The sequence below is a fragment of the Hyperolius riggenbachi genome, chromosome 3 (assembly GCF_040937935.1).
Source record: "Hyperolius riggenbachi isolate aHypRig1 chromosome 3, aHypRig1.pri, whole genome shotgun sequence".
In the NCBI taxonomy this organism is placed as follows: Eukaryota; Metazoa; Chordata; class Amphibia; order Anura; family Hyperoliidae; genus Hyperolius; species Hyperolius riggenbachi.
The window spans coordinates 182,276,993-182,304,853 of NC_090648.1; the positions used below are offsets into that span (position 1 = coordinate 182,276,993).

At 43.4% G+C, this 27,861-nt stretch overlaps 1 protein-coding gene across 4 annotated transcripts in view; it reads left to right on the forward strand.

Moving 5' to 3' along the window:
- The window catches only part of ATP8B4 (ATPase phospholipid transporting 8B4 (putative)), a 352,146-nt gene that overhangs the window by 19,583 nt on the left and 304,702 nt on the right, over positions 1-27,861 (forward strand). For 3 of the 4 annotated variants that reach the window (XM_068275401.1, XM_068275402.1, XM_068275404.1), the window contains exons 2-3: positions 5,832-5,905; positions 27,070-27,137. In XM_068275401.1, the coding sequence (XP_068131502.1) occupies positions 27,110-27,137 (28 nt within the window). In that variant the 5' untranslated portion in view covers positions 5,832-5,905; positions 27,070-27,109. Of the gene's footprint in view, positions 1-3,916; positions 3,940-5,831; positions 5,906-27,069; positions 27,138-27,861 lie in introns of those variants that run through there. The other variant, XM_068275405.1, reaches the window with a different exon arrangement.

Here is a 27,861-nt window from a genome sequence, read left to right on the forward strand (position 1 = left end):
TACCCAAAATTGCTCAGACTCTTCAACTCCAACTCCACAGCCCTGCTGGCAGGGATTAATATAGTTTTGGATGACACATACCGAGCGTTTGAATGGGCCTATATTCTTCAGCTTTGCCAAAATTAAATTCAGCCTATGAGCCTATAATCTTCAGCTTTGCAAAAATCTGAATTTTGTAAAAAAATAGTTGGTTGTTGGTGTCTATAATGTATACATGGTTCTATTTATTCTCAGTAAAAAAAAAAAGTTTTTGCACCCACAAGCGATAAATGAAACCGCATATAACCATTCCTAAAAGGAGGAGGAAGAGATATCATTAAAGTCTTTAATCTGTCTCTTTTGAATCCACTGCTCAGTCTGTCAAACGACTATAGTCGCATGTGTGTACGCACCTTTAGTTGGAGGGTTGGAGGAGATAGGGCTATAAACCAAAATACTGTCCTAACTCTGTCTTTATCAGATAGAGCCTTTGTGTAGTTCCTCTTTCATGTTTGGAGTTCAGTGGTTTTGCTTTTTTAGAGAGAAAAATTGGTCATGAGCATTGTATTTACTTTGTGTCACTTTTCATACATATTGAAATAATGTTAGATTTGTAAAAAACAAACGTGTATAAAGGTTGCTTGCAGTCCTGTCACAGCTATCCACCAAAGCATTTGTGGTACCACATAAATCTGTTAATTTGTTGATAAATTTCCCTGTCTTATCTTATCATTTTTAAAGTGGAGCTGAACTCTTGCACATGACAGAAGGAAGGCATAGAGAAATGCACCTTGTGTGTATTTAGAGAGTTTAGCCTGTCCAATCCCCCCTCATCTGTGACTAATCACAGGTTGTAATTTGATCTCCCAGCTGTGTCAGCTGACTGCCACAGCAGAGCAGCTAATTTGTAACTACTGCATGTTAATATGGCGCTTTAAGTCCGCCAGGAGAAAAGCGCGATATAAATGTTATTTGTCTTGTCTAATATGTCTGCTTCCACGAAAGCAGGAAGTAGACATACTGCAGATTTATTGTAGGATATGTATCAGTTGTGACAAATATGTTTTTCGTTAAAGGTTATTATGCTGTTGCTTATCTTTTAAAGCAGAGAGAAGGTTCTGAGATCAGGTCCACTTTAATGGGGTAAAGCAAAGAAAAAAAAAAAAAGGCCAAACAGCATTTGTGGATAATTCTTTCTTTTTCTTCCTATGTTTCCCTGCCCTAGAAACATATCCCTTCATCTAAACAATGAAATTGTGTTTTGACAGGGGTACAGTCAAAACTATTGAGAATATTTTGTTTCACAAATTTGAGTTTGCTTCATTATGTGGGAAAACGTCAATGAATGCAGCACACAGAAAATAGCAGGTTACAATATCTTTTGTATATAATTTTCTTGACTAAGAAAGACAGCAGAATACCTTTCTTGTCTGTTTTACACTGTTTTCTAAAAATTGGAAACTTTTGCTACCAAATATGGACTGTCCAACAGAATACACTGGAACATCCAATAGGCCAGACATTCATGGGTGCTGCACAGCTGTTGGACTGTCATGGCTGAATGCTTGTTGCTGGTGTCTGGCTCATAAACTACTGAAGCCAAAAGATCAGTATGACAGATGCGCTACTGACACTGAATAGAAGCTGAACCCTCCACAATTGTCTTGCTGACGGCTGTTGATAAAACATCCGCTGACTGATTGGCATTTACTAACCCATCTTTTACTTCCTGGGTCCGTGGGGACTAAAATACCAGGAAATGTTTTCTCATTCCTAATCATTAAAGGGAACCCGAGATGAGGGGGATGTGGAGGCTGCCAGATTTCTTTCTTTTTAAACAATAACAATGCCAGTTCCTTGGCAGCCCTCCTGATCCCGTGCCCCCAATACTTTTGGCCATAGACCCTAGTCAAGCATGCAGCAGATGTGAGGTACTCTGACTCAGCTGACTCAGGTTTTACTGGATTAACCATATGCTTCTTCCAGGGTTTTCACTCAGAGCTCGTTTCCACTATCGCGAATCCGCATGCGTCCAACGCATGCAGATTCGCACATGTAATGCAAGTGGATGGGCCTGTTTCCACTGTAGAGTTGTTGAGGTGCGTTTTTTTTTCAGCGGTGAAAAAACGCACAAAAGAGCCGCAGAATTCGCCTGCGAGTGGAATGCATGCGAATCGCATGCGAATCACATGCAATGTATTTAATAGGGAAATCGCATGTGGTTTCCACATGCGATTTTTGCCGCGAATTCGCATAGGTACCAATGTAAATTCACACAGGCAGTGACATGGTTAAAATCGCATATACCCTCACCTATGCGAATTCGCGGCAAAAACCGCATGGGGAATCGCATCTGCATGCGTTTTCATCAGCAGTGGAATCCAGGCGATTCCGCACAGCAATAGTGGAAACGAGCCCTCAGACACTTCTTATGGCAGAAAATCAGCAGGGCTGCCAAACTGACATTGTTTACAAGGAAATAAATATGGCAGTCTCCATATCCCTTTAAAGAGAACCCGAGGTGTGTTTAAAGAATGTTATCTGCATACAGAGGCTGGATCTGCCTATACAGCCCAGCCTCTGTTGCTATCCCAAACCCCACTCTGCAATCCCTCATAAATCACAGCCGTGCTGTGAGGCTGTGTTTACATCTGTAGTGTCATTCTCAGCTGCTCCCCCGCCTCCTGCATAGCTCCGGTCCCTGCCCCCGTCCCTTCCCTCTAATCAGCAGGGAGGGAAGGGATGCAGGCGGGGACTGGAGTTCTGCAGGAGGTGGGGAGAGCAGCAGACTGACACTATAGAGATAAACACAGCCAGCTCTGACAAGCTGTTTGTCAGCATTGTGGCTGTGATTTATGAGGGATTGCAGAGTGCAGGGGGACCTTAGGGGAGTTTGGGATAGCAACAGAGGCTGGGCTGTATAGGCAGATCCAGCCTCTGTATGCAGATAATATTCTTCAAACCCACCTCGGGTTCTCTTTAAACTATTTTTGATGGATCTGTGCATTCTATAGACACATTTCAAAGCGGTCAGGGTGAGATTTGAATATTTTCTACTGATAATGTTCATGAACAGATTCTCCTGCAGAGAGAACATCAGGCTGGTTTCTTCAAGTACTGACCGACTGAGCCCTTTCTGAAGGCTATAGCCCACTACAGCGCTTTTTCGAAATCACTGGCAATTTCAAAACCACTAGGTTAATTAAAGTAGATGGATCATAGCCCACAGAAAGTGCTAAAGGAGGGGGCAAGCCTGATGGGCACTAGGGGAGAGTTCCATAGAATGGGTGCAGCTCTAGTTAAAGTGAACCTCCGGACTAAAAATCTACTCAGCAGAACTGAAAAGGCTTGGTGTTTCTTTAAGGGCCCGTTTCCACTATCGCGAATCTGCATGCGTTTCCTGCATGCAGATTCGCACAGCCAATACAAGTGGATGGGCTTGTTTCCACTTGTCAGTTTTGCTGAGCGTTTTTCTGTGCAGGATTTTTCTGCACGGCAGAGCCCTCTGAATTCGCCTGCGTGTGGAATGCAGGCGAATCGCACACAATGTATTTAATAGGGAAATCGCATGCGTTTTTCCCATGCGTTTTTTGCCGCGAATTCGCATGCGAATTCGCATAGGTACCAATGTAAATTTACACAGGCAGTGACATGGTTAAAATCGCATATACACTCACCTATGCGAATTCGCATGCGAAATCGCGGCAAAAAAAGCATCATTTTAGCTGTATTTATAGCTAAGCTCCACCCATCAAAGAAAACTTACCGGGTTTTTTTCTCTGATGCTGTGCAAAGCATGATGGGATTTCCTATGTTGTTGTGCACGTGCCTAGCAACTGGGAGGGGTGATCAGCACACAGGACAGTTGGAAATGTGTCTCATGCTCCCTGTCACCTCCTTTCAACCATAAAGTTGTCTGCCCTCATGAAATCAAACATGTGCCTGTTCTTTTAAAACAGGGTGGGTAAGAGATTATATTACCTATCTATTTTAATTAACATAACTAATGTAACTTAATGACAGTATGTTTGTTTAGGCTGCAGTTCCTCTAGGTGTGTGTGTGTGTGTGTGTGTGTGTGTGTGTGTGTGTGTGTGTGTGTGTGTGTGTGTGTGTGTGTGTGTGTGTGTGTGTGTGTGTGTGTGTGTGTGTGTGTGTGTGTGTGTGTGTGTGTGTGTGTGTGTGTGTGTGTGTGTGTGTGTGTGTGTGTGTGTGTGTGTGTTTTTAGGAGCAGGTTGTTGGAGGAATGGAGTGAGCCTAATACCTAATGTGTATCTGCTGACGAGGTCAGAGATGTAGATCATCAGGACTTGTGTATGGATTTGTAGGCCAGGCATAGTATCTGGAAGCTTATTCCCGAAGTGGATCAGGAGCCAGTGGAGAGATTTGCGTTGGGGAATCATACAACAGATAGTGCGGTTGGAGTAGTAGATGAGTCTAGCTGCTGTGTTCATGATGGATTGTAAGGGGGCAATGTGGTTCAGAGCGAGGCATGATAAGAAGGGTGTTGCAGTAGTCCAGGCCTAATCCAAAATCGTCGGTCCGAGTCCCTCCGGCAAGCAGTAACAACCCCTACAATGCTGCCCGGCCACACATCTCCTCAACACCCTCCCACATCCGAGAGCTTTCTGCGCATGCACAGTACACAGAAATCACCACAGCATATTCGAGTGCTCCCAGCTTTTGTAGCGCATATGATTTGCAGATTACAACGATGCTTGCTTTATCAAGCAAATTGCAGTGATCCATATTCATTGCTTGCATTGCAGTGTGGTGCGAATCTAGTTGAATCTCAATGCAATGCCTGTAGCATTTCTGCATTTTTAGTGCTATTGCCATTTAATGCAATTGTATGAGACTTTTCAATCGCACCACAATTGGATCAAAAAATGCAAAGCAAGTGCAGTGGGAAAATGATTGCCTTCTCCCCTCTGTACTTGCAATTGGCAGTGGAAAAAGGAGTGTTTCTAGTCCATGTTCTCTACCAGGTCTGTTAAGCAGCAGCCAACCTAAATAGCTTGTCGCTAGCCATTTATTATTCTTTTGTATTATCTTTCAGAAATCTATCTCAATGATCTCACTGTTATTTCCCACACCTGCTCAGGCCCGGCCCTAGACTCTTTGCCGCCTGAGGCAAGCTTGAAAGAAATCGCCCCCCCCCCCCAAGCCGTGGGTGTGGGGGGCAGCCCGAGCTGGAGGGGACAGCGGGCAGGAAGGGGGTATTGGGCTTAGCGGCGGGGAGGGGGGTAGGACCCGCCTCCCTCGCCTGGGTCCCTTGTCCTCCGCTCCCCTCCAGCTTTAAAAAGTGACGTCGCTGGCTGCAGCTATAAGAGGCAACGGGCGGGGATCATCCACCTCTTCCTCGTTCCAGCGTGCGCTCCACTGACGTCACTTCCTGCTACGCCGCAGGAAGCGACGTCAGTGGAGCGCACGCTGGAACGAGGAAGAGGTGAGTGATCCCCGCCCGTTGCCTCTTATAGCTGCAGCCAGCGACGTCACTTTTTAAAGCTGGAGGGGAGCGGAGGACGGGGGACCCAGGCAAGGGAGGGGGGTCCGACCCCCCTCCCCGCCTCTAGGCCTAATACCCCCTTCCTGCCCGCTATCCCCTCCAGCTCGGGCAGCCCCCCACACCCACGGACGGGCGGGTGCCGCCCCCCCAGAAGTGCCGCCTGAGGCAAAAGTTTCACCCCGCCTCATGGGCGGGCCGGCCCTGCACCTGCTGCAGATGATTTGCAAACCCCCACTACTTTCCTATAAAATTGTATTTTGAACATTTTTGCTGCTCTTTCTTCCTCTGGTATGTTTTAAATGCTTTGTGTAGATAATTATATTTTTTCTTTTTCTGTTGTTCTAGCTAACATACTCATTATATTTCTACACTGGGATCTTCAGAGATAAGATCCATCCACTTCCCTAGAGATGAATCAGGTAATATTTTTATTTACCGTATATTGTTTGCTAGAAACCGGTTCTTTGTGCTTTGGTTGAGTATTTTTTTGTCAGCTGGAGCTTATAACATACTTTAGACCATGGGTAAAGTTGTCCTCTTGCCAGCATACCAGATGCTTATCCAGACCGGCCTGTGTCTGCAAATTAAAGTGGGCCTGAACTCAGAAATTCCTCTCTGCTCTATAAGATAAGCAACAGCATAATAACCTTTAAAGAAAAACATTTCTTTGTTACAGTTGTTACAAATCCTGCAGTAAATCAGCAGTGTGTCTACTTCCTGCTTTTATGGACGCAGACATAGGGTTAACATCCTGGGTTTACAAATTAGCTGCTCTGCTGAGGCAGCCAGCTGACACAGCTGAGAGATCAAATTACAATTGTGATTAGTCACAGATGAGGGGGAATTAGACGTACTAAACTCTCTAAATACATACAGGGTGCATTTCTCTATGTTTCCTTCTGTCCTGTGCAAGAGTTCAGATCCACTTTAACCTCCTGGCGGTAACCCCGACCTACACTAGGGGTTGCCGCCGCAAAGGATTTTTCTGCTCCAGGAGGGATTTTTTGAATAAAACTTCGCAATAAAACTAAGCACTTTGCTAGCTACCATTGTCCCTCATGTCCCTCCGCTCTTTTTTGATCGTCCGTGATCGCAGGCATTATATGTACCACCCGGATCCTGCGATGGCGCAGCCTCTCTAATCAGCTCCAGGCTTCGCTAGGATGGGGAGGATAGGGATTGCGCATGACGTCGATGATGTCAGACGTCATGTCCGATCGTCACCATGGCGATGACTGAAGCTCATTGGGGAGGCTGCGGCTCTCGCAGGATCGCGGCTAGGTAACATATAGCAGCGACGATCGGGGGGATCAGAAGGGTGCGGGAAGACTTGGGGGACAATAGTAGCTAGCCTAGTGCTAGCTACAAAGCCTACAACAACTTTAATTCAAAAAATCCCTCCCGCGGGCGCAGCCTCAGAAACTGCGTACTGCCAGGGAGGTTAAGAGATTTCAATTTCTTCCGCTACCAAGTGACACAATATGAAGTATGGAAGTCTTTCCAGTTGGGGACACAGACAACAGTAATAACCTTCTCTACTCTACCTTAAAGCGGAATAAAACCCAGCATTTCTTCTTTGCTCTAAACAATTATTTACAGCATATTATGTACAACCAGCATTTTTTTTTTTTTTACTAGACCAGCATTCAAAGGGTTACACACAAGGCCGGAAAGTTCAGTGCAGAGAAATCTGGACGCATCCGAAGTGTAGATTGTTATCTTGTGTTTACTTAATTGTATCAAGTGAGGAATGTGACACATTCTCTGACTGTGGAGACACAGACAGAGAATCGAAGCATTTCTGAATTCAATACATAATGAATAAAACCAGTTATTAATAAAATGCAAAGTCAGCTCACAAAGCAAAAAGCTGTACTTTTGGGAACTTGTAATTTCTAAATGAATAATAATACGTATGCGCAAGTGCAAATATGATAACCGTATGGCATATAAAAAGTAGGAAAACCTGTTTTTATTGAAAATTATGTCAGGGTTTTATACCGCTTTAAAGGGAACCTAAAATTATTTAAAATAAACACATGACGTAGCTGCAAATGAAGAATATTATATTCTAACCTCACCATCAGTTCCTCTCAGAAGCTCACCATTTTCTTCTTACAGTGATCTCTTCCAGTTCTGACAAGATTTTGTCAGAATTGAAATATACCAGTTGCTGTCAGTTATATATCAGCAGCTGTCAGTTACAACTGAATGTGCAAGGTAATGTCCATGTTTCCCTATGGCTCAAATGGGTGATATTAACAGTTTAACAGTGTGCTAACCAGGAAGCTATTATGGGGTATTGGCCATTTTTAAAATGGAGGACGGAGAATTCCATTGATCACAGTAGACAAATGGGATGCAGGGGAGGAGAAAGAGATTGGGAAGTAGACTACACAGGATGTAAGTATGACCTGTGTATGGTTATTTTGACTTTTTATTTTCAGTACAGGTTTCCTTTTAAAGGACACCTGAAGTGAGAGGGATATGGAGGCTGCCATATATTTTCCTTTTAAGCAATACCGATTGCCTGGCTGGCCTGCTGATCTTTTATGCATCAGTAGTGTCTGATTCACACAACTGAAACAAGCATGCAGCTAATCTAGTCAGAATTGAGTCAGAACTCATGCTCTGCACGGTTGTTCAGGGACTATGGTTAAAAGTATTACAGGCAAATGATCTGCAGGACAACCTAGCAATGCTTAAGGAAATAAATGTCAGCCTCAATATCCTTTTCAGTTCAGATATGCTTTAAGCCCACTTGTAGATAAACTGTGTAGGACCATAGCTTATAATGTTAGAGAGCCCAAAATGAATGATGTAAGCTGAAATTAGACTTTTAAGCTGGCCATACACTAGGCCGATTCCCGCCAGATCGACAGCAGATTAGATCACTGGGATCGAATCTGCTGTCACATCGTTCCCACTACACGCCGAATTTCGATCCATTTCGACCGATCGCTCCGTGCGGAAAATTACCGTTGATCGCCCGCGGGTAGGGAGCGCGTCGCTAGCGGCGTTCGAGTGCCCGACGACCGACGCAATAGAGCGGCAATACATTACCTGCTCCGCCGGCGCGACTGCCCCCGGTCACCGCTGCTCCGTCTCCGCTCTGGTCTGGTCTCCGGGTGTGGCATGCTTCACTTCCTCCTGCCCGGCAGGAAGTTTAAACAGTAGAGGGCGCTCTACTGTTTAAACTTCCTGCCGGGCAGGAAGAAGTAAAGCATGCCGGACCTGGAGACCAGAGCGGAGACGGAGCAGCGGTTACCGGGGGCAGTCGCGCCAGCAGAGCAGGTAATGTATGCGGAGGGGGGGGGGGGGGGGGGAGCGGCGGCAGTACCACCACCACAACAGATTGTGAACGGTTTCAGGCTGAAATCGGTTCACAATCTGTTTGCAGTAAAGGTGGCCATATGATCCCTCATCAGATTCGATCAGAGAGGGATCTATCTGTTGGTCCAATCTGATGGCAAATCGACCAGTGTATGGCTACCTTTAGGACTTCTTGCATAACACACTGAATACTGCTCCCATGATTCCTAGCAAGCTAACTCTGATTCTTATTTTTACCAGTTTTTATAAAGTTTTATAGCTACTCTACACTGAAGCCAAATACAATTTACCAAATGGTTTGTGTAATGACTTGTATTATATATACTTATATACATTCTTGTATCAAAGTGGAGGTGCCCTTGCTCTAGGGACAGTGGGAAGAAAAGTCAGCTGCCCAATTATATACTTCCTGTTTTATATCTGTTGTGGTTCTAAAGATAATTTCTATCATCTTATAACCTATGGAAAAAAGTTTTGGTCAGGTGACTAGTCTGGCCATTTTCTCTGATACTGTGTGAAATCCCACTCATCTCTTGTGGTTTTAAGATGCCTATCAATGAGACAATATTGATTGTACAATCGTGTGCACGGTGGTAATGGCATACATTATTGTGACAACCAACAATTGCGACAGACCCCCTGGCCACTGTCCCCCCCCCCCCTTCACCCATGCCCAGACAATGTAGATCTCTCCTGTCCACCTGACACCCAGTGTGACGGTGGCGTTTAAGAGAGACAGTGGAGGAGAGAGAGTCGCTGCAGCTGGACAGGTGGGGGGACATATTACATTTGGGGCAGCCAGGCAGGCAGAGTCATTGCAAGGGAGATTCCTGATTTCATACTGAAATCTATCGGGAATCGGTTTGCTGTGTATGCAGCCAACATATCTCTCTCCAATCAAATTGGATCAGTCTGTCTCTTGGTCGATCTGCCCATACATTGCTAGATGTATGGGCACCTTCAGGCATGCCTGTAGACAAATGTAAAAAGACACAGTTTGATCTGGTTTTGCATCAACAATAACACTTAAAGAGACTCCGTAACAAAAATTGCATCCTGTTTTTTATCATCCTACAAGTTCCAAAAGCTATTCTAATCTGTTCTGGCTTACTGCAGCACTTTCTACTATCACAGTCTCTGTAATAAATCAACTTATCTCTCTCTTGTCAGACTTGTCAGCCTGTGTCTGGAAGGCTGCCAAGTTCTTCAGTGTTGTGGTTCTGCTATGAACTCCCCCTTCCAGGCCCCTTTATGCACACTGCCTGGGTGTTATTTAGGATTAGAGCAGCTTCTCTCTTCTCTCTTATCTTTTACAAGCTGGATAAATCGTCCTCTGAGCTGGCTGGGCTTTCACATACTGAACAATTACAGACAAGGGCAAAGCTGTTTGCAGGAAGAAAAGAGCAGCCTGAAACTTTAGTGCATGAGAACAGGGGGAAAGAAACACACAAATGATCTCTTGAGATTCAAAAGGAAGACTGTATACAGCCTGCATGTGTATGGATGTATTTTCTATGTGTGGACATACTGTACATCAACCTACTTCCTGTTTTGGTGGCCATTTTGTTTGTTTATAAACAAACAGTTTTTAACCACTTTTAATGCGGCGAGGAGCGACGAAATTGTGTCAGAGGGTAATAGGAGATGTCCCCTAACGCACTGGTATTTTTACTTTTGTGCGATTTTAACAATACAGATTCTCTTTAAATAGGACCTTTCTCCTGCTGGACTCAGAGCACATAACATGTCTCAGCACAGAGTCACAGGTCTGTAAATGCAGAACTGAAGAGATGGATTTCCAGTATGCATTTAAACACCTCCAGGGATGGACCTGTACTCAATAAAATAAGTGAGGTTAGGAGGTCCAAAGGTTAGGAGCTGCATGACTGAAGGCTTTGCTTCTGAATGTTCTCAGGTGTATTTTGGGTAGGAGTAGTTTATTAGGTATTGCTGATCTGAGGATGTGGGAGGTCTGGTGCAACTGAAACTATTGTTTATATAGTCTGGGTCTAAATTGTTTCAGGATTCAAAATGTCAGTAGGCCAATCATGAATATAATTTCTCAGTTTTATGGTTAACTAATGTAGCGAGTGAAGAATTGATATGTGGCATTTTCTTGGTAGGTTTTTTGATATATGATAAGGACCTAGCTTGAGATGTAAAATTGGAGCAGACTGTCTCATGAACTGCACATGTCAGTTAGGAATCGTGACATTCAGAGAACAAATAAAGGCCAACAGTGGGAAATATGAAGAAACTTCAAACCTGCACATTGCCTTGCCATGTGTTCAGTAGCAGATGACTGAATCTCAGCTGTGCTCATTGCTAGCCAGACTGTGGAAGCACTGGTCCTTATTACAACCTCACTAGCATCTTAGATGACACTGTAAGCTATTTCTTGTGGATGTAGCATGAAAGTCTTGGTTATCTGGCACCAATGGGGATTGGTTGATGCCAGATAAGTGTGTTTTTTGGTTACCTGAAACTGTATGTTAAAAATAGGCCTAATTAATTCAGTGCTATGTCCCACTCTACATACATACCATGAACTCTGTATGGTTGATTGATTTGTGCTGGTTGATTGAGACTGCTGGATAGTTAAGTACTGGATAACCCAGACTAAGTGGCATAGCAATAGTGGCCCTCTTTTATCCATCTTATTAGCTTTTCATTGATGCTGTGCTGGTAATGAACACCTATATGTGCATTGCATATTGATAATCCTTAGTATTGTTTCCTTACTCTAAATACACATATGTGACACTGGAGCTGTCTTGGTAGGTTTTGGGGCTCCATATCAATAGACTGCTTGGGACCCCATGTAAAACTTGCACTGGGACCCCAAAGTTCCTTAGTTACGCCACTGTCCAGACTGTACTGTATAGAACATTCTGGGGATCTGATCTAGGAGGCCTGTGTGAGTATTGCAGAGATATTGTACATCAAATGTTATTGGTGGACATTTGAAGGTGAACTTCATGCTTAGGCTTACATATCCCAAAGGCTGTGGGTTATGGAATATGCCATCCTGTCTGTGCTTCCCTAACCAGGCCGCTGCTTGCTGCTTAAACTGTAATTCACACCAAGTTTCCTTTTACTAATGCAGTTATATAATCCTTGTGCTTTCCACATTTCATTTTTTCTGCCATTTGTTTCTGGAAATGCACACAAATTGACTTCTGGCTTGAAACTGAAACCATAGGATCCTGTGTCAACTACTTTTATTCCTTCAACCTACAACCCTCCTTCCTACAACCCGAAATTCAATTTATAGAATCGAGTGCTGCCTGCTGATTCCCCTCTATTCCCTATATATCACCATTAATAAACTGGATCCTTTTACTGCTGATTTTTGCATGACTTAGTGTGAGATACTTTCAGTCTTGATGGTATTTAAAGCGGAATATAACCCAGCATTTCAACTTTGTTCTAAAACATTATTTACAGCATATTATATGCAAAAAGCATTTTTTTTACTAGACCAGCATTGGAAGGGTTAAACACAGAGGTTTAAAGTTCCGTGGAGAGATATGCAGAAGTTCAGACTGTTACATTCTATTTAGTTAAATGTATCTATTGATAAATGTTACACACTCTTTGGCTGTCCTCCAGCTCCTTCTCAGTCAGAGAGATGAGTCGCATGCCACACTTATATATATACTTACTTATATATTTTATGTAAACAAAATGTATCTATGTCAGCTTCAGATGCGTCTGCAGAAATCTCTAGGAACTTTAAAGCCCTGTGTAACCCTTCCAATGCTGGTCTAGTAAAAAAAAAATGCTGGTAAGGTTGCATATAATATACTGTAAATAATGTTTTAGAGCAAAGTTAAAATGCAGGGTTATATTCCGCTTTAAGGGTGAATAATCCATCATTTTTTAGCCAGAGGTGTTTTTATTTGTGTCTTCAACTACATTGCAGCGTTTTTCTGCGGTTTTCGCATCTGGCTATATGTCCAGTTTTTATTAATGATTTGTAGTGTACAGTGGGTGGTGTGTATTATTACTTACTTTTTCTAATAAAATTAACCACTTCAGGATTCTGCGTACGCTTAACTACGCCCCTGAATCCTGAAGTGGTTTCCATGGAAACGGCCGCTCGTATGAGCGGCCGTTCCATGTCAGTTCACGGAGGGTGTCTCCGTGAACACCCTGCGAGCCGCCGATCGCAGCTCGCAGGGTAAATGTAAACACGCGGGGAAGATCTTCCCCGGTGTTTACATATATACGGCGCTGCGCAGCAGCAGCGCCGTAGAGGAGATCGGCGATCCCCGGCCTCTGATTGGCCGGGGAATGCCGGCATCTGATAGGCTAAAGCCTATCCTATCCGGCGCAGGACGGCTTTCCGTCCTGCGCCGCACACAGGGGACGGGAGAGGGAGGGAAGGAGGCAGAGGGAGGACTAGTGCTGCGGAGGGGGGCTTTGAGGAGCCCCCCCCGCTAGGCACAGCAGCGCGGCGGCGATCAGACCCCCCCAGCAGGACATCCCCCTAGTGGGGAAAAAAGGGGGGAGGTCTGATCGCCCTGCCTGATTTCTGATCTGTGCTGCGGGCTGAAGAGCCTCCGCAGCACAGATCAGCCAAACCACCCGGTATCCGGAAGTGGTTAATGTTTTAAAACTGAATATTTTTTTTATCCTGTCCACATAGAATTTGGTTTTAATTTGTTGCTTGCCTTTAAATTTCTTTTTAGATTTCTTAATAGCCTATCAACATCATTATATACTAGCTGGAGGAGGTGCATGTGCTTCTGTGGAAGGTGTGCATAGAGGGCATTGCAATAATGAAGCTGTTGTGTAATGAAAGTGGGAATCTAAAATGCAAAAACATCTCCACCCAGAAGATCCTTGTTTTAGCATTTTTTTTCCTGAAGTGAAAGGTCAAATGATTTCACATTAACAGAAATTTGTTCTAAGTTTTTAGTGTATCTGAAATGTTTATAAATAATACAACTAAACATTCTCCCATATAACTTTAAGTGCAGGGGTAGCAGTGGCAAACTCTGGTCCTGTCCCATCTGGGAAGCAGGAAGTTAGATTGTGCCTTGGAAGCTGCAAGGAGCTCCTACCATCTCTGCTGACCTAATGATGTGGCTCCTCACCCACCTTTCCATGGTCTGTTGGCAAAAATGGGTGGGAAGTTATGCAATTCGCTGAGTGGGTATGTGAGGGGCAACATTAGGCTTTCAGGCACAGCACTGAGTACAAGACAGGACAGGGGCCATTGGCCTCAATTCACTAAGCTTAATTGCTGTCTTTAATAACGCTACTAAACTGTTTTACAGTTATCACCATGGTGATATAATTGTGATAACTGTAAAACAGCTCAGAAGAGTTATTAAAGACAGGAGTTAAAGAGGAACTCCAGTGAAAATAGTGTAATAAAAAAAAGTGCTTAATTCTACAATAATTATGTATAAATGATTAAGTCAGTGTTTGCTCATTGTAAAATCTTTCCTCTCCCCGATTTACATTCTGACATTTATTACATGGTGACATTTTTACTGTGGGCAGGTTATGTAGCTGCTGCTAGCTGTTTTGGCCGTTGGAGACAGCTGTAAACAGCTATTTCCTGTCTGTGAACCTTGTTACATTGTGGCAAACTGTCAAAAGTACCGCGGTCCTCAGAGCTTCTTGTGGGAGAGGTTTCACCACAATATCAGTCATACAGTGCCCCCTGATGGTCTGTGAAAAGCAATAGATTTCTCATGTAAAAGGGGGTATCAGCTACTGATTGGGATAAAGTTAAATTCTTGGTTGGAGTTTCTCTTTAAGCTTCGTGAATTGAGGCCAATGTTCATCACTGACCTATAGAAAACAACTAATAATTACTAAAATTACTTTCATTCGACCCTATAATCCCTTCCATTGCAGCACTGGGGCTGAAATGGGCAGTGGAGCACTGTGCTGCCATTCTTATACTGTCAACATAAAGGTGGGCATTAATGATACAATGTTTACTTCAGATTCAATCTTTCGATGTAATTTGAACGTGAAAGTAATCGGAAGGCAGTTATCGCATGTTCCCATTAACGGAACAATTTAAGAAGGTTTTACATCTCAATTTGATCATAAAATCTAACTTTCGAATCAATAGTTTTTCCTTTTCCAATCGACCAAAGAATCATTTTATGCCACACATGGCACAGTTTTCTATACAATTCGATCATAAAAATCGCGTCGAAAGAATGAAGCTAAAGGAAAAATTGTAAAACAAGAAGATAGACAATCGAGAGCCCCCAAGCATGTATTATTGATAATACGATGTCAAAATAGTATGTAGTGAATAATACTCACGAGTGTGGGTTGCCGAATTCAGGCCACCACTAGATAAGCAGGCGGGGAGATTATGCCTGTCCCCACTTAGGATAAAATGTGGTTCTCAGTAGAACAAGAAAGAAGGGTGATCACACCCATCCACCAGGTGGATATATATCACTTAACAATACAATACAGAGGCGCTAGCAAAGTAAAAGTAACAGATTAAAAGTATAAAATGAGGGGCAAAGGTGGACTTGCCTCCCCAGACAAAAACACAACTATTGTGTAAGATCAAAGAAAAATGGTATTTCGCGGGTCTCTAGCCCACTTCCTCAGGCAAAAATACACATAAGGAGCAACTTATCAGTTGTGCATGCCAGTATAGCGCCTCTGTGGCGTGGACAACTAATACGTTGCTCCTTGTGTGTATTTTTGCCTGAGGAAGCGGGCTTGAGACCCGCGAAATGCGTTGCAAACTGTGTTGGAGTAAGAATAAATACCCTTTTTCTTAGATCTTACACAATAGTTGTGTCTTTGTCTGGGGAGGTTAAGTCCACCCTCATTTTATACTTTTAATCTGTTACTTTTACTCTGCTGGCGCCTCTATATTAAAGGGACTCCGAGCAGTGCAGAAACTATGGAAAGATGCATACCATTTTGAAGCTCGCTTTCTCCTCTTTCCAACGATATATAAACCGCCACCCTACGCCTTTCAGTTTTCACGATTTTCGCGATCGAAATTGCGGCCGCCACGGTTTCGATCGCGAACATATCGAAAACTAAAAGGCGTAGGGCGGCGGTTTATGTGTCGTTGGACAGAGGAGAAAGAGAGCTTCAAAATGGTATGCATCTTTCCATAGTTTCTGCACTGCTCGGAGTCCCTTTAAACTGAAGGAAAAATTGTACTGTTAATGGGCACCTTTACGTTTTTATACTAGTCAAAAAGGTAAACATTTTCTGCCAGTCAGTATTTGTGATGGCATTCATAAAGGGTTCAATAGCTCCTGCACTGTGCAGCTCAGTACTCATGCAGCAACGTTGTATCATATGCACGGCAAACAATTTGCTGTTGCCATGGTTGCAAAGAAGTGCAGTTTGAGCCAAATTGTTCACTTTATACAAACTGAATGAAAAGGCAATTTGGTACTTATCCGTTAGCCGGGCGCATCCTCTAGGTGGCGACAAATCACCAGAGTTACAGCTTTCCCTACTATCCATGTCGGCCTGGAGGGGGAATAGTAATTAGCGCCACCTGCTGGATGCGCCCGGCTAACGGATAAGTACCGGCAATTTTTAATAACATTACAGAAGACCTGTACAGCTCAATACTATAATTGAAATTGTGTAACATATGTGAAATTTACCTGTAAAGAAAACCTGTAGCAATAGGAAAACATCAGAAACACAAGCAAGCCTGTTTACAGCACAAGACAGATACCTTTGTTTGTCAGTCCAGCACAGCCATGTTCCTCAGAGAGTAGGACAGCTTTGGACTACACTAATTAGCCCTTTTTATTCCCACATGAGCACCTCTCTCCATGAGAACACAGAATGCTGGACTGGATTTGTTCTCTTACCTGAACACTTGTCTCATGTGGATTTGTTCATATGGAAATCTAGGACATACATAAATACCATTGATCACTTTCTCAGGCAGTCTCTCACTGCAACTGCCGCAGCAAACAGATAAGAATGCCCACTAAAGGTGGCCATACAATTACTGGTTTTCTTTCATTGATATCCAGCAGATGTCAATCATTTGCTAGAAATTTATGCTACAAATAATTCCAGATCAACCAATTTTCAACCGAAATCTGCTAGAAATCGATGCCACAAATGATTCCTGATCGAACAATTTTCATCTGAAATTTACAAGATGTAAAATTTCACTTGATCGGAACAGGGCTTCTCTCCCCTCCCCCCTCGGGGCACCTGCGTGACATTTTAAATGCTAGAGGCCTCTAGTGGTCACGTATGGGTACATGCTACAGTGCCCCTAGTGTCTGTACTCTACAGCATTGCGTCATACATGCGTCCCAGGACTTGGGAGTGAAACAAGATGGAGCAGCCAGTAGGGAAGGAAGAGACTGGGACAATGCGGCAGACAAGTGAGACTAAGCTTCAGCAACACTGGACAGGAAAGGGGGGGGGGGGGGGGAGGCATGACTGGGAGACCCGACAGGAGCACACAGATTTTACAAAGATTTCATACTGTGTGTAGTGTGTCAAGGGATTCAAGCAAATAGATCCCTCTCTGATCAAATAACAATCAGAGAGGGGTCCGTCTGTTGGCCATATCGACCAGTGTAAGGCTACCTGAAAGTGAACCTGAAGGTAAAAAAAAAGTGCCCCTAGGAGGTACCCACCTCAGGAGGGGGAAGCCTCTGGATATTAAAGTGGCTTCCCCCATCCCCCTCAGCAGAGGGCGATTTAGTGCAGGGACCCCCGAATGTCTGCTTGTCGCTGCTGGGCGCAGGCGAAGGCTTTCAGCTTGCGCTTCAACGGAAATAGCCAAGCCTGATTGGGTCCGCTCTACTGCACATTTGTGCCTTGGACTACTGCGGACCCGATTGGGCTCGGCTATTTCTGCCTGCACAAGCAGACCAATGTAAACATTATTGTTCTGCATTGCTCAAGGGTGCCTGGATCGAGATGGCTGAGGAGGAAGATTGTATAATTAATTAGTGGGCACCCTTAGAAGCTCTTGTGCAGGAAACACACTTGACACAGTACTGTTTTCACCACGTTTCCCACCTTAGTGATAATTCAAATTATTTTGTGCAGCTGTAGTTGTTGATTAAGATTGTTCATCCCAGTTTGTTAAAGGATACCTGAGGTGATGTGTGACATGCAGAGCCGGATTAAGGCTAAATGGGGCCCTAAGCAAAGTAACTGATTTGGGCCCCCCCATCGTGTCGTAATAGAATCAGAAGATGCAGCTGCACAGCAATATGCCGCACACACCGGGCAGCCGAGCTACTGGTTGCTATGGGCAACAGCACGCTTTCCTCTGTGGGTGCACAATGCAGGGAATAGCAGCGGCAAAATGCAGAGTGAGAGATGAATGGCTGGGACATTTGCACTCAGAGGCTGGGGCACCCCTGTGAAGAGGGCGCCAGATGTCACAGCAGCGGCACTTTCCCCCTGCATCTCCAGCCTGGCAATAGCAGAAAGCTCTGGACACCGCCAAACCGGAAGCCGTTCCCCAGACAGAATTACATAACCACTCCCACCACCGAACAACCAATTTCCTCCCAAACTAGACAGCCACCATGCAGCCTCCATTCCAGTGAATACGATAGTCCAGCAGAGAAGGCAGCCGCAGTGGGGGAGAATGACAGCACCAGATGAATCACATTCACCTACTGCGATCCAAGCAATAGAGGTCCCGTCATCCGGAGCCCATCTGTCTCCTCTAGAGTGCTGCCGCTCTGTTACTACTACTATTACTACTTCCTACTTCCTGTCTGATCTGAGAATCAGGAGGTTCAGAGCGAGCGGCTGCACTGTAGAAGAGACAGATGGGTTTCAGATGACGGGATCTCTATCACTTGGATCATGGATAGGTGAGTGAGCGTTTGCCATCTGCTGCTATCATTCTTGCTGCAGCTGTGGTTCTCTGTGGGAAGGGAGGGTGGAGTGGGCAGCGGCAGAGCACACAGTAACAGGAGGGGGACCTAGGAGGAGAGCCTGGCTCTGAAGACAATCAACAGCGCATGGCATCATTTGACAAGACAAGACAAATAACATTTATATCGCGCTTTTCTCCTGGTGGACTCAAAGCGCCAGAGCTGCAACCACTAGGACGCGCCCTATAGGCAGTAGCAGTGTTAGAGAGACTTGCCTACGGTCTCCTACTGAATAGGTGCTGGCTTACTGAACAGGCAGAGCCGAGATTCGAACCCTGGTCTCCTGTGTCAGCGGCAGAGCCCTTAAAGGGACTCCAAGCAGTGCCTGTGGATATGCCTTTAAGCATACCCACAACTAATTCATTACATCCTCACACCTACCAGCATGATGTTTGTAATTATATCCCCCTGGGTTCCTTATATTTCATTGCATTGTGCTGAATCGAGCTGCCAACTTTGGAGAAAAGTCGTCCTGTGGCCGTGATTTCGATCACGAAAATATCGAAAACTAAAAGGCATAGAGCAGCCGTTTATATATCATTGGAAAGAGGAGAAAGAGAGCTTTAAAATGATATGCATCTTTCCATAGTTACTGCACTGCTCAGAGTCCCTTTAACCATTATACCATCCAGCCACCGCTGACTTTGGAGAAAAGTCGTCCTGTGGCCGCGATTTCGATCGCGAAAATATCGAAAACTAAAAGGCATAGAGCAGCCGTTTATATATCATTGGAAAGAGGAGAAAGAGAGCTTTAAAATGATATGCATCTTTCCATAGTTACTGCACTGCTCAGAGTCCCTTTAACCATTATACCATCCAGCCACCGCTAACAGGATGGCAAGGGCTGGTTTATGTGCTGATGGGGCCCCTTTGACTCTGAATGGGGCCCCAAGTGACTGCTTTTGTTGCCTGGTCGGTAATCCGGCCCTGGTGACCTGAGATAGACATGGGTATGTACAGTGCCTAGCACACAAATAACTATGCTGTGTTCCATTTTTTCTTTCTCTGCCTGAAAGAGTTAAATATCAGGTATGTAAGTGGCTGACTCAGTCCTTATTCAGAGAGGAAGTGACTAGCAGAAAATGGCTTCTGAGAGCAAGAAAGAGAGATAAAAAGGGGAATTTCTTATCAGTGAGGGTCATACTGTAGTCACTTCCTGTCTGAGTCAGGACTGAGTCAGCCACTTACATTCCTGATATTTAACTCTTTCAGGCAGAAAAAGAAAAAAAGGAACACAGCATAGTTATTTGTGTGCTAGGCACTGTACATACCCATGTCTATCTCATCGTGCCACATGTCACTTCGGGTATCCTTTAATGATCATCTCAAAATGAGTGTTGTCATTAAAGCAATTGCAAACTTTTGATTGGGGGGCCGGACTATGCATATGACCCCGTCGCTGCACCGTGGAGCGAGGACATGTGAAGATGGATTTGTGTGGTGGAGTAGCAGGATGCCCTGCTGTGCGATCACTGCACCGCTATAGAGTAAAACCAACCTGCAGTGTACTGCAAAACTTGTGAGCTAGCCTTTTATAATCATGTGAGTGTACACTGATCTTCCAGAAAATCATCTGCCTAATATTGTTTAAATCCCCTTGTCCCACTAAAACAGCCTGTAGAGGCATGAATTACAAAATACATTGGTAGGTTTCTAGTGGTATCTGGCTCGAAGAAGTTAGCAGCAGATTTATTTTTTTTACGTCATATATGCTGTAAATGTGCGCTTCAGAGATTGGATTTGTTTTTTGTGTAAATGGTATGTAACAATCTTTGAGTAGGTTGTATGTGGTAGGGAAACATCCACATATCTTCTTCCTTTGCTCCATGATTCAGTTCTGATCCTTACCAGACAGGTAATTCTTCGGCACTGATTATCCCATTTCTAGTTCACCATTTATCTCTCCTTGGACCACTTTTGTTAAGTACCAAGCACTGCATACTGGAACATTCTACAGTATCCACAGTTGTGGAGATACTTTAATGCAAAACCTGAGCTGGCTACAGAAAAAAGTTAGCTACTTACCAAGGAAGAGGCCTCTAGATCCTTCAGAGGTTTCCCACATCCTCTAGAGTCTAGACTACTGCCTGTGACCCTCTGACAGTTTGCGGCTGTGCACCTCTTTATGAATGAGTGCGGCCTTACTGTGCCTGCACAAGTACCGCCATGCCTGCGTAGTAGCATGGTGCTGCTTGTGTGCATTGCAGGGTGTGTGGCCACAAGAACATATCCGTCAAACTCTTTTTGGATAAGTTGAGAGGGCCCGTGCGTGGCAACAGTGAGGGCAAGGAGGACATGGGAAGCTTCTGGACTATCCAGAGGCTTCCCTGTATCTGGGTACGTATCTAATTTTTTTCCAGCCACTTTGGGTTCACTTTAGCTGAGTGATTTAACCATCATAATTTGGCCGTTGTCTAAATCACTCAGATATTTACCTTCTGCTTCCAAAAACATTGCCTTCATGAACTGCCTGCTCACTTACTATCCTATCTTACCTTCTTTAGGCAGCGTTAAGTTTTTACTCAATAAGTCACTAATTTATCAAAACCAGGTATTGGCTGTCGCAGATTTGACAGCTGATGTTAAGGGTCTAATGCACTATGCAACGGTAAAGTTGCTGTGCGCAAAATAGCATACATCAGCTTTGCCAATACTAATGTTAGACGAACAACCTATTATCACCACATGCGTTACCGCTATGGTTCCTCACGTTGCTATAGCAAAGCATGTGATAACCTGGCAAAGTGCGTGGCGCTAATTGGTTACCAGGTGGTTCTCCCACAGTGTTAGTAACGGTAAAATTGCTGTGTGCTGCCTGCCTTAGGCCCTAAATTACTTAACCTTTTAACATTGCTTATTGCCATATTGGACAAATGCACATGTTTGGATTAATAACATTTGATTCTGAATGCTGTAGATGCCCCAAGTGTTAGATGCTTCAGGGCAGAAAGTTTTAGCCAATACGAAATTGGGTTGAAAATAATTAGAAGTACTGTGAAATACATTGTGTTATTGCTTCATTACAGGAAAGGGATGCGTGCCAAAGCCATACTAAAGATGAAGATCATATGTCTGATATTTTGAAGACATTTCATAAATGCTGTTAACAGGTTTCTAAAGCATGCCTTTCCTGCCAAGTCAAATACATTTAATTGTGCTGCAGTAAGAAGTGGTAATTAAAGATTTTAAACAACTGTACAAATTGCACACATACGCCTCAAGAAAATTGCATTTGGGTGAATGCTTCTTTGTTGAGTTATCTGCTGGCAGAGAGATATCCCTTCTTTTTAACACAGCTTCTCCTTTCCTGTCCTCAACCACTACCTCTATTTCTGTAGCCCAGCCGTTATCTTGGTTGGCTTCATGCCGAGGATATTGTCTGCACTTATCTCTGTATACATATAACCCCGTTCTTCAGCCTAACACCAAGAAGAGTCTGGTCGTGCCTTGTTGTGGTGGCAGTTGGGGGATGTATACAGGAAAGGATGATTCTGAACATTCATCAGTAAATGTTCATGGTTCATGCTTGTGCAAACTTAACTCTGATTGGATAGTGTTTTGACCAATATAATTCCATTTTGCTGTACTTAATTGTGTAAACTCATATGTTCCATATGTTCCAGAAATTGAGTCATATTTTTATGCTGTGAGAATTTTTTATTTTTTTATTTTTAGAAATGTTGGACACCCTGGAGATGCGCATGTCACTGCGTATATGTGCAAATTATAATTATTAACCTTTCAACAAACCTCAATATGATCTGGTAGGGTGTACGTATTGTCCGGCCGCTGGTGATGGGCGTAGGGGAGATGCAGAAGGAGGCCTCTCTCTGTGCTAGGTAATCTCAGGGAATACACTTATATATTCCCCTACTGATTACCTAATTACTTCTTGTGGAGGCGTTATTCGAGGACCGGCTACTGCCCTAATTACAGTTATTTAGGCCTATTGCAATCAATCAGTCAATTAAGTCTATTGCAATAGGGTCTGTGTCGTTATAGTTGTAATATTCATTACAGTCTATGGTGGTAGCCAAATCAGGTGCTGATCAGTCTCCGTGGAGACCTGACTAGCTGGTTCATCCCAGATGTGGAATGCAATGACACCTAATACCTGGCTCACACCATACAATTTCTCGTCAGATAGACGGGTCAAATCAATTATTTCCGACAGTTCTCATCTGATTCCCGACCATTCTTCTGGTCGTTTTTATTTATTTATTTATTTTTTTATAGAAGTATTCAAATAATCGCTGAGAAAAACGGAAATCAGATTGGACCTGTTGGACATAATTGGTTTGACTCATCTATCTGACATTGCATGGTGTGTACCAGGCATAAAAACTGACAAGAAAAAGCTATGGAACAACTTATTCAAGAAGAGGGATGCTTCCTGCATCACATACGTTCTCCAGTTATCTCCAGTCTGAGAGGACCTTTTAAATCTATTTACTAATTTCCTGTGACCTACTTGGACTATCTGTAAAATAATGACATCAGAACAATGACATTTCTTAATGCGGTGTTAACTGCTACTTTAAAAGTAAAGGTATTTTAGACCTATAGCTATGCCTGTATAGCCCTACTTGTCTCTGTATTACTGATGTATCAGGTGTACTTGTACAGCTTGCCCTGATGACCATCTTGTAATTCTCTTTTAACTACTCTTTATTTTTTCATGGGCTACATTTGTTTGATTGCTCCTTACCAACCACAGTCTTGGCAGTTGTTAAAGCAATTTGCACAATGACTATGTTTTAAAGGCAGAATCCATACTAGGAGAAGATCAGTATGTGGACAAGTTAATGCTTTCAGGATTTTGCTATGGCTTATGTTTGTGCATGGACGTGGGATGGGGGTGAAGTATTTGAAGCTAATATCCAATGTTTTGCAGACATGCATAAGGTGTAACCACTTCCTTTGTGAGAGGTCTGTTCTGCAGAATGCTCTCACCAATATGAGTTAAGGTGGCTTTATGTCTGTGAGCTTTTTCCAATGAAGGTTTTTAGTTATAGCACTTGGTTTTCCTATCGTGTGTCTAGTTAGCGAAATGCTGCGCCTTCTGCCCAGCTATGTTGGAAACTACCAAAAATATTGTGGTCTTGCTACAGCTGAAAGAAGGTAGCTGTGTGATGTGTTAACAACTTAAAATATTTTTATCTTTTCCTCTAAGTTAAGTGTGATAGCTGAGATGATTTTTTTTTTTTTTACATTTTAAACAGTTACTCCCTTGACTCAGGTAATACATTACTTGCACCCATTCTTTTTGGTGCAGTGCTGAGTGTCCTAATTATTGGGACTGCCCATCCTGATTGGTTAGCCTTGTTGTATTAGGAGTTAGGAGGGTCAAGGCAATTTAATATTAGGGTTTGGTAAATACAACAATACAATAATAATAGAATAACATCAGCACATAGATATGAGGAATGAATCCAATAACTTGCCAATAGATTATCCTTTTCCCAATCCAATAGTAATAAAACAGATCGGCACTACGGTGAATCCTCTTTCAAAAACTGCACACATTTCACTATAATGCCCTCAACCAAGTCACTTACTGGTCAAAAGCAGACCCAAATCATAATGTCTAAAACAGCAACATATAGAAGTATCTAATCCAGCACACCAAGCTTTCTAATAGTGTACTCGCAGCAATGTAGATTGGACAGGCGCCCAATCTGCACAAAACCGTTAAAAAACAATGAAAGTAGATGTACATGGTCCTCTAAACAAACTAATCCATTCAGGTACAGCAACATAAAAACTTATATCAAGGGTCCCATTTCTTGGAAACCAATATGCAATGACTGCTTGAGATTGCAACATTTAAGGTTGTCTTCTCTCCAACCCAACCATTTTTGCTTCATGTTTCATAAGGGATTTGGAGAGGAGGCCATGCTTTTAAATAACTGTACATTAAAAAGTGTACCTGAACTAAGGAGACTTTTAGACTGCATACAATTTTCACTATGATCGTGTTTTTATCGGAATGACACTTTTTAGAGTTAGAATTGCGGTGATTTGTTTGCACTAGTGCATTTCCTGGTGTATCGCAGTTGTACAGCTTGCTGAATTTCAGGTCCCTTTCTATAAAACGGAGTAGGAGTTTGCAAAGTACCAAAAATCTCATAGCAAATGCAAAGCTAAGATAATGGTACTTTTCCTTTGCACTTGCCAATTTGTAGTGAAAAAGGCTCTGTGATTTAAAGCACACGTTAAGGATTTTTTTTTAAATTTTGAGTACTGTAATTTGGAAAACCACCAAAAACATTCGGTAAGGTTTATTGCTGTGGGTGTCCTTGTTGGAGAGGTTTTCTCTCACTCTCTGCTCTTGTGACCTCCCAAGGGGATTCAGATTATTATTATTGATTTATATAGTGCCAGCATCTTCCATGGCGCTGTACAACAGAACACAAGGTGTAACTATGTGTTATAAATAAAACAACAATTAACAATACAAGACAATGGTGCATTACAGCTGATGCAGTGAACAAATCCACTATGGATCTTTACATACGGGTGGAAGATATGTACGCACATTACACAGCAATAGGAGACAAAAGGGAAGGAGCTTTGGCCAATCAGCCAATCAATCTAAAGGTGGCCATACATCTGTAGATTTGGCGGCCGATCGACCATCTGATTTGATGATTATTATAGAATCGGATGAAAATAGGTGCCGCCAAAAGCATGCCCGATCAACGATGCAACCAATTTTGGTCTGAAATTGGTTACACATCGATTGGACATGCTGGAAAATCTGGGGCCCACATACTTGATCAGGTGTGTGGTGGTAATGGCGTGCAGTAATTGCAAAAGACAAACGCAACGGAGATTCCTGGTTTCTGTCCCACCTAATATACATGTATACCGTGGTGCCTCTGCATTAATACTTTACTTGTCCAGTGTCAAGGTCACTACAAGAAGATAATTGATAATCAAAGATCAGGCAAGTTTAAGGGGCAAGCGTTTATGGGCAAGGACATGGTAATTTGGTACCAATGCTATATTCACACTCCTCTTGTGGATTCGAGCCCAACGTGGTTGTTGGGGCATTGCACACTGGGCGCGTGTGATGTCACACGTGCAGTAGGCTGGCAACCACATTGGGGCACAAATGTGAGAAGAGTCTGGACACAGCATTGTTACCAAATTACCCTGTTCTTGACAGTAAACGCTTCCCTCATTCAGCACTCAGCGCTGATTGTTCTGTCAGCTTGGGTTAGCCTGTTCTGGAACGCCCTTGTTTCTTTAGCTTACCTGCTCTTTATCAATTATCTTTTTATAGTGACCTTGCCAGCTATCCACCGATCGTTACCTCGGCTGGTGAACTTGACTCTGCCAGCTAGCCACCTACTCCAATCTCAGCTAAAGTCTTGGTTTGCTAATTGGCCGCCAGCCCTGACCTTGGCCTTCCTCATCGGATTTGCCTCTGCCTCAGCCCAAACAACTCCTCCGTCACTGGGGGGGACAATCTCAGGGAGTCACCGGGGGGACAATCTCAGGGGTCATGACCTGGTGGCCACCAGCCAGCAACATAGTCCGTTGTCAACCTGGATTGGTGGCCCATCATCCCTCTCAAAGTGCTGTGGTGAAGACCCATCATCACTTAAACTCCCATGTCCTGCAAGACCCTTTGCCTACCGCATTTGACTAGGTCAACAGAGCCCACTCCCGTATCCATTGTAACAGAAAGACTGATGAAGTCCTATAGCAAACTTCTAAAAGTGTTTCTACAAGCTATTGAATCTTGTGCTTAGTTTTTCACACATGGCTCTCCATTGTGACTTCACTTTTGTTAAATAAATAATGATACCGTGGAATGTGTTCTGTGTTTTAAACCTGAGGTTGGATACAAATAATTTAGGGAACCTACTAAGGACAAAATTATTTTTTTAATCTCCTGACATGTAAAACCCTAGCATTGAAAGAAGGCATACCTTTCTTATGGCTGTATAAAGCACCAAGCATGAAGACTGGTAAGGAGACTAAATTAATCCAGACTTGTCCATATGAGTCTGACTGATTTTAGTAATTCCCTAGTTTTTGTTTCAGATCCCCTTCTTCCTAGAGTCACATTGGTCTAGTGATGAGAGCTATGCCCCATAAAGATTTGACTCATGCTGCAAACCTTGTGATGTTTACTAAAGAATGTAGGGTTAATAAAGGGGTAATTGAACTAACAAGCATTGCATTGTGTTCTTAATGTTTGGAAACAGCAAGCAGAAGTATTTCCTAAAGCACATTGAGAAATATACAGGCTTTACGTTTTGAAGTGTGGTTGGAACTTTGGTTTTTGCAACTCTTACAAGACATACCTTGTCTTCCTGATTTTTTTTTTTATCTTTCATTCTTTACAGGCTATGTCATAGCTACTTCAGGAGGTGATCAGATTCTACAATGTTTTGTAGGGAGAGCAAAAAACTGGGTAAGTTTTTTTTCTTTGTCGTGTAGATTTTTATCATGTGATTCAGAATGTTATTGCATTTAGACAAGACAAGACAAGACAAGACAAGACAAATAACATTTATATTGCGCTTTTCTCCTTGCGGACTCAAAGCGCCAGAGCTGCAGCCACTAGGGCGCGCTCTATTGGCAGTAGCAGTGTAAGGGAGACTTGCCAAAGGTCTCCTACTGAATTAGTGCTGGCTTACTGAACAGGCAGAGCCGAGATTCGAACCCAGGTCTCCTGTGTCAGAGGCAGAACCCTTAACCATTACACTATCAGCCAACTGCTGCTGATTTATGTCATGTATAGAGCTATTACTTGACTGTTACTAAAATTCATCTTTATTTGTCGCTTTACCCTATTTGCTGTTTTTGTATGGCTGTGAAAATTGCAGAAATAAACAAGTCCATCACATTTGTAAGGAACTGTCATGGGAAGGAAACCGTAAGTGAGATTAATACAGAATTAGCCACCTTTACTCATTTTGATTTTGCAAGGTGTTAGAAACAGATTTCACATTTACAAGAAGTGCACGAGTGACTGCACACTACTGGCTGTGTCTACTATTTGACCACCTAATTGTGATGTCACGCCATCCAACAACAGTGTTCTCCCCAGAATATTTGTACAGCTGGGTGGCATGAAAAATTAGCTGGGTGGGGTGGGACAGTCAAACACAGGGCCGGCGCTTCCATTAGGGCAA